The 8,444-nt window shown below is 30.1% G+C and overlaps 1 protein-coding gene across 1 annotated transcript in view; it reads left to right on the top strand.

Moving 5' to 3' along the window:
* Window positions 1-8,444, top strand: part of LOC106467349 (ATP-binding cassette sub-family G member 4-like) — a 52,652-nt gene that overhangs the window by 28,517 nt on the left and 15,691 nt on the right. The window contains exons 7-9 of the mRNA XM_022396176.1: window positions 1,408-1,522; window positions 2,111-2,304; window positions 6,410-6,514. Of these exons, the coding sequence (XP_022251884.1) occupies window positions 1,408-1,522; window positions 2,111-2,304; window positions 6,410-6,514 (414 nt within the window). The remainder of the gene's footprint in view (window positions 1-1,407; window positions 1,523-2,110; window positions 2,305-6,409; window positions 6,515-8,444) is intronic.

Below are 8,444 nucleotides of genomic sequence, written 5' to 3'. Positions count from 1 at the left end.
ATTAGGGATGTTTAGTGAAGATAGCCCTCGTGTAGCTTTGTGTGAAATTCAGAACAAACAAACAAAATTGCACAAAAAAAACCTGGGAGAAGCTTTCAGTACATTGAAGATATACATAGAATGGAGTATGTTAAATTGAAAGTATGTGAAATAGTCTACCACAGTGGTGTTAACACTGGAATCATAATTGTATGCTATGTAATATATATAATTCTTAAAACATACTCTCATCCTTAGAACATTCTGAAACTGCTTCAGCTTTTAGGTAGATTTCAAAACTATGGTCACTCAGTAATTCCATGCTCCTAAATGTTGAACTTGATTGGCATTTTTCTACACCATATTATGATTTGTGAATGATGCAATAATTAAAGCAGATTCATTCATAATCAACTCTTGCAAAAGTTCCAAATAACTTTGGAATAGTGTTACTAGTATGTTGTATGTAAAAAAAAAATTTTTCTCTCATGAGATAGGCATTTTTGTAATAACATATTTGCTATTTTTAACATGTTAATCCTAAAGTTATTACCTTTTATTCCATTGTAGGATGTTACAGCACTTTATCAGAAGTTAAAGTTAACTCATACTGCTGCTTCTGCTTGAATGAAATTGTTACATGATATCTATAAAATTTCAGATTTCTGTAAAAGATTTTGAAGGTATATTTTGTATGTTACGTGATGTATGATCTGCAGTCTTGACTGTCGACTAAAATAATTGTTTTTTTACAAGCAACAAAGTACACTTCCTAAGCTTATTTCGATAAAATCCTAAAGTAAAAACTCTGTAGAAAGACATCATTACACATGAATGGTTTTGACTTAAATTCTGTTGTATGTTATGAATAGGATTGTTTAGAAAATATGTGATACAGGTATACATTTTTTTATAAATGCCTAGTTGCTTTAACCTAATCATAACTATTGGTTTGTGGTTAATTTTTACCTGCATAATCCGTGAAGGCAGAAGTGGAGGCTGTGAAGAGAATGTTTTATTGTAGCTAATTATTGCATTCAATTTCTATGTGGTTAGATCATATCTATATTTGAAGCTAATTGGCCAAAAAATATTAGTCATTTTAAGAGCAACCGAATTTGACTTAACAATCACGTGTTTGTTCTGCTTGTGCTAAGAGTCACATAATAATACTAGAATTATCATTAAAAAAAATCTGTCTTAACTGATAGGTTCTAGAGTTATCTATTTATGGAGTAAATTCATTTATTGTATTTGTAGTAATTAAACAGGTGTATTGTAGTTAAGTCAAACCTCTGTAACCTAGTCTAGTGAATGAAGCTGGTTAAAAAACTTGCATAGTTGACTGTGATAAATATAGTTTCAACTGATTAATAACATCAGTATATTCAACTATTAATAATTTTTTCCTGTTTTTCTGTGATTAAGTTATACATGCTTGCAGAAGGGCAATGTATATATCAAGGTCCAGTACCCAGTCTGTTGTATTTCCTGTCCTCTCAGGGTTTGGAATGCCCAACATATCACAATCCTGCTGATTTTGGTAAGTTTTCAAAAGTGAAACATTATTATTGTAACAGTGAACAGTTCATTAAACTAAAAATAAAAAAACAAGTTGATGATTCTGCACATTTTCATGCTGAAAGCTTGTAGAGATGTATAAAAAGTAGATTTTCCAGAATTTGTAATTTTATAGTTATTAAGCTCTCTTTTTGTATTACTAAATTAATGAGTTTTTAAGATAACCTGTAAATAACATGCATGACTGTATAATTTCTGGTCTGATAACTTTTTATGTATACATATGTATATGTACACATTGAGATGTGTTTTATATATATATATATATATGTATGTATGTATTTAAAAATAACAAGCTATTTAATGTATTTCAACCAACCATAATATGTGATTACTGTAACAGTACTAAACAATTACTTTAAGTTATAGTGAGTATGTTGTTGAAGTGTGCTGATTGTTGCTCTTTGAGTTAAAATGTTTCATTTAATAAATTAAAGAGGCTCTTGTAGATCAGTAATAATTCCTTCACTTTCAAATATAATAATGATAATGTGTACATATCAGTGTTGTTATTTAATTTAAGGTTCATGTAATAAGAGATGTCCCTTAGTTACAGAGATTGCCTCCAGGGAGTATGGTGACCATATAGACAAACTCGTATTAGCTTCTAGTAAGTTTAAAAAGAAACATTGTATCCAGAATTCTAATAGCTTTTCTGATAGCAACCGTTATTTTGTCAAAAACCCTGCCATCAAACCCAATGAAGAAGAATCAGCACAGAGTGAGAGTTTACTAAATGACAAGGTATGGAAATTGTGACCAAAGAGTGTGAGGACACTAAACATACATCTAATTATTATAGCTGTAACTGTATTGCTATCAGATTTCTTATTGTTGATGTACAAAGAAGTTTACCAAAATACTGTGTAACAAAGTTGTATTTTCTCATTTTATACTTCCCCGTAAAATAACTATTCAAAATGTGTTTCTGGCTGGTTTCTCTAATTAAGCAAAATTTAAATCTCAAGCATTTTTGTTTTGTATAAAAAATACACCCAAAGACACCGAGCACTCTGCTTCTTGTCATCTTCATATTTTAACTGGAGCAAAATTCTTATAACCTTGACCATTATCCTTTATTGGCTTATTTACCTTTTTTTTTACCCCCAAATATCATCCATACAACACATTGAAGACTATATCAAAATACGGTGTGATGTCACTGTTAGAGGTTTCTAAAGTCTATGCATAGGGCATTTGTTAAATTAAAATGTAGCCCTCTTGAATTCTTTATTTATCCTCCCAAACTTTTATAAATTTCAAACTTCTACCTCAAGAAAGTTAAAAATGTTTGACATGACAATAATGCACATTGATTATCTTAGAAATGTATACTTGATCTTTTGAGTTTCATGTGGCAAAACTTCCTGTATTACATTAAAAAAGAAGACACAAGCTAAATTTTCTTGTGCAATATTATGTTATCTAACAGTAGTTTAACTACAATATTTCAGAAGGTGCAATGTTAATCATATGCTAATCCTACTATAAGTTGTGGGTTTGTTTGTCCTTTAACTTCTTGTAGGTGTTTGCATTTGGACTAGACAAATATGATTTAATCAACTAGAAATGATACTGAGTGTGTCAAGAAGTTATTTTCCCTTTAAAATGCATAGATTTCATAACTCAATTGTTGGCTAAATATGGATCAGTCAGTGGGGTTGGCCACTAGTGGGTAATCATGGGATAATGCCAGTTTTCTCTCTCATTACATAGGGTATACATATAACCTGTGTACTTTTAGTCATTGCTAGCATATTTAGGACAAAAGCAGAAAAACTATTGATATTCAAAACTAGTAAAACATTAATTCTACAATTGCATTTTGTTTTGTTGTCAATCATTTTGAGGGATTTTTTTCACACATTGTCTATACATACTTTCAAGATAGACATCCATATATTAACCCCTTCTATGTCAGGTTTTCATTTGTAAATGAACTGAAAAAAAAAATTTTTTGAAATACAGATTTATTTTGAGCAAATTATTGAATGGGTTGAGATATTTTTAAGTTACATGTTAGTTATTACTTTTTTGATTAAAAAAGTAAAGAAAATGTAATATACTTAATCAAGCCCAGTGGACATGAATATTTTTATTCTTATGTACTTTTAATCTTTATATTGTCACTGGCATATTTTGTAAACAAAAATCAACTTTCATAAACCTTTCACCATGCATTGCACAGGTACTTTTGCTAGGTTAGTTAAAAAAACTATAATTGAAGCACTGCTAAATCATTCTACTCATAATATGGTTGTATTTTTAAACAGCAAATCATGAAGGTTTTATTACAAAATTATCAAAAATTATTAATTTGCAAAGGGGAATAGAGATTGTAAAAACAATACAGCAATGAGATAGCTAGTTTAAAGTGAAAATGCAATTGCAAAGAAAGTAAACCTTAAGCTTGAATGTTTACTTTTTAGTAACTGCATTTTCATTTTAAGCTAGCTGTCTTGTTTCTGTGTTTTTTTAATGATACATATTTCTCTTTTTAAATATTCACAATTTTTAATAATCTTGTTTTTTTATTTTTATGCCCATCATGGGCAAAAGTGGATATGATAGCAATACTGTCGTATCTGAAACAGTTTAGTTTAATGAAATACATAGTTGGTGTATGATGCTCTGTCGGAAAACAATGACAACCTTTGAATTCGCTTCGTACAGATTGGATGGCTAGTACTCCTGATATCATTGCCACAATGTTATCTTTGATAGTGGTACTGTATATATGATCACTATGATGCATGGTGATCAAGATACCACATTATGTATATGCTTATAAAATATATGTATAGCTTGAATATTTATATCCTGTAACTATATGGGAAAAAATGCTGTATTGGAAGGACTAATGAATTATACTGGAATGGTACATGGTACACATGCAATACATTGGCTAGTAGTTATATATACATGCAGGCTTTATAGATTTTCTTTTAAGTTCTAAAGCTGTATATATAGATAGATAGATAGCTATATGAATTTTTTGAGTTGTATAGATGCATGCATATATATTCAATGCAAATAAAAGAAAATGTGTCATAATATAATGTGTATACAACTAAGCATTTATAATACTTTTTATAGTTCCATGATTTTGGTGCAGCTGGCCAGATTTCCTCTTAGACTGACATTTTTCACACTCTACAAGGTCAAAAATGTGTTAATTAACAATTATGAGTTGATCATATCCCTCCCCAACCTCCATTTCCGATGTAGTTTGGGTAGTGACACTTCTATGAACTTCTTTCACTATGATAACCCTAAACTCTGGTGGGCCATCACTGCTGCATCCTTTATCTAAAGCTAATTATTTTCTAAATAAAATAAAAAAATTTCTGCCTCACTTTTGTCTAGAATTGCCATCATTTTTGCTATCTCCTGCTTGCACGATTTTTGCCACTTCTTATAGTGTACTTCAATGATAGCTACTCTATCTGCAATATCTATAAAACCTGCATTTAGGCAGTGTGGGCTATAAGTTGACACTTGGAGCAGCAATCACTGTGATTGCCAATCTGATGCTCAAAACTGAGCTTGATGCAATCTTTTAAACTACAGCTTAAAGATATCTGTTGTGGGAGACTAGCTGATACTGTTCATGATGATTTACTGCAGCTATTAACTACTTGATTGCATTAGTTTGAGATGTAGAAATTTAAGCTGCAGCTGGAGATTGTCATGAAGATTTGTTTGAGAACATATTGAGCATTTATAGTTTCTGTGTAACTAAATTCTCTATATAGCAATGGGTATATATATATATATATATATATATATGCCTAAACTAAGACACAATCCCCTACTAAGCACATCAAAATTTTACCAGTAGAAAAGCAGCCTTTTCAAATAAAATGTATACATCTAAAACGTCACTGTAAATAATCCTTTGTGTCTTTTAAGTAGTTATTCTATAAATGTCTGTAACAAAATTTAACATATGTATTGTTCTTTTTTTTTACTCCACTTCTTACATAATATAGGGATTGGCTCCCAAAAGACACCAGTTGTATAATGTACAAAACATTGAATATCTGTGTATCTGTATGTTAGTCATTTAATGTTCATCTATTATTGGCTACTATTTCCTGTTTCACCCTGTACTCAAGCTTCTTAAAGGAACATCAGATAATTTTAAGAAAACTAACTTCAAAGGGTAATGATACCATCATTTGCACTAGCATTATGATGTTTTTTTGGTTTATTCAAAATATAGAAATAACTTAAAAAGTACCCTATGCAATGTGCAATGATCCATTTAGTAATATTGTCAAGGTTTGAATCTAATACTTGTTCTCGTTTTTGCTGTAGGTTGGCAAAACAATAATAAAAAAATGGACAATCCCTATTATGAACCACTACCATGGCTCATGATGTTGAAATGCATTTTATATGACTGATAGTAATAATTTTTTAAGTATACAGTTAAATTTATGATTACTTTTCAGTATTTTTATTATAATATCTAAGGTGTAACTGATCTGCCTACCTGTTAATAATTTTCACACATTTTTGCTCACATTTTATCTTTATCTGGTCTGATTCACACAGATCTGATGTTAATATGTGGAAATAATGCCTGTACAAAAATACTTGTAAGTGCAGACACTCAACAAGAACCACATACATATATATTCAGTAAAAACATGGAAGAAACATTACTGGTGAAGAGGAGTTTCTTGGTCTGTATGTAATTATCTTGAGTTTTTTATGTATATTTATTTGTGTATCTTTATGTCTTTTCATCTTGTTAACATCCATTATTCTTGTGGAATTTTTTCTTTCAATTTTGAAGTACTAAATACTTCTCATAAATGTTTTTCCTTCTCTCTTACTTTAGGTGGATATTTCTCAGCCTTTAAGGGAAAGAGGTTATCCAACAAGCTATTTTAATCAGTTCTGGATTCTGCTGAAAAGGACATTTTTGTCCATCATAAGGGAACCAGTAAGATCAGATATTTGTTATTAAAAGACAGTATAGAAACCAAACAGGCTAAAGTCACATGTATATTTTAATATTCTACATGTTAAATACAGTATAGATACAAAGATTTTCTTATATATACACGTTTCTAGCATTGGGATGTATTTAATTTTTTATAATCTTTTTTCTGTGAAATTAAATACAAGTTTTTCTTATTGCATATAGTGAAATAATTCAAGCATTTTCTCAGTGCCTGTTTTTATATATTCATCTTCACTTCAAATTATTTCCAAAAAAAATATCCTGATTCTGAAGAACCATTCACCTCTTCACAACATAAACCATTGTTTCTTTGGTGTTTTTTTTTTTTGGCAAATTTATATATTTATTTCTTGTCTGTTTCTCGTGTGAAAGTAAAAAGTAAAAAAAAAGTTTTCAAGATGCTTTACCCAAATATTCCTGTATTTAATACAAAAACATGACCTTTCTGGAATCTACACTTAGTTGGAAATACTCAAGTGTTTTTTCATGAAACTTTTGACATTTGATCCTTTTAACTTTAAGCTGGAGGGGTCACCTGTTTCAACCACTCGCACCACTACACAGTCTGTCAGTCAGTAGTAGACACTAAAATGACGTTGCATAAGGGACGATTAACATTGCAGTTTGTACTGTCGTGACTTCAGTAAAACATGAGCAAGTCACGAATCATGAGAAGAATTATGCACTCTCTAGGCTACAATCCAGCATAACATGAACTACAAAAGCAAGAAATCAGTATATTTCTTGACAATAATTTTGATTTTATTTACTCATGGAACAGAACACTTTCGGAGACCCTGCAGAAGTACTACTGGTATACTTTGTCTTTAATTGTTATCAAGTGTCCTCAATTTTAGTTTTAATTTATTCAAAGGAGGACTATCTAGGCTCTAACTTTTCACATATGATGGTATGTTTTCATTATTCCATGTTGTAGTTTTCTTATAGTGTTGTGAATGTACTGGATGTTAGTGGTCTCTACGTAAGTAAGTGATTAACATGTTTGTATTTTCTATCATTATAACTTGTAACTTATAGAAAATGAGAATAGACTATCAGCTTTGTTTGTGTCATTTGGCATTATATTGTTCTGTTGAATTATTACAGTGCTTCCTTCTCTCTCATGGGCAATTAACTCAAAAAATTTTTTTTTAGAAAAATAGTTAATTGGATGCTTTAAAAAAGAAGAGTTAACCCCTTTCGAGACGGGTCATGGGTGAAAGGCCATGTCGTCTTGTTTGTTGTATGTCAGTAAGTTTGGTATCAAACTGTAGATTATAATTCAAATGTTAGTATTGTACATTACTCAATTTCTTAATTTAAAAGTAATATTAAAAAACACAGATAAACATAGATTTTTGTGTCACATGGTATGTTGAATGCAGCACTGGTTCAGATTAGATGTTTGTGAAGTCAAAATCTAAGTCTATAGTTTTGTACGAATTAGAAACTCAAATTACCGATATTAACAAGCTAGAATATAAAATAAGAGGCTCTTATCTTTTCTATTTGCTGAGATGTTGCTCATGTCATTTAATAAATGAAACACAGTGGCACTCTGCCCATCTCTTTCTATTTTTGGAAATGCTCCCTTATATACACTTACTTGTATATATGACATGAATAACCAATCAAAAGCTTAGAATATCCCCTAGTGGCTTTTTCAGCCATTTTCAAATATAAAATCGTTATATCTTTCTTTTGATACAAGATGTTATAGAGATAAGTCGAGTCTTTAGTCTGCTCAAAATTTAATATTTGTTTAGACCCAAATACAGCCTTGTTACTAAAACTGACAAATTTAATTGAGTTCTATGGTATCGATATAGTAATTTATGATTTTTGTTATTCAAATGTGTGTGTGTGTGTGTGTGTGTATATATATATATATATATATATATATATATAT

This window comes from Limulus polyphemus, unplaced genomic scaffold (assembly GCF_000517525.1).
Source record: "Limulus polyphemus unplaced genomic scaffold, Limulus_polyphemus-2.1.2 Scaffold79, whole genome shotgun sequence".
Taxonomy (NCBI): domain Eukaryota; kingdom Metazoa; phylum Arthropoda; class Merostomata; order Xiphosura; family Limulidae; genus Limulus; species Limulus polyphemus.
The sequence above is the reverse complement of the archived record's forward strand: the minus strand, read 5'-3'. Positions and strand labels throughout refer to the sequence as shown.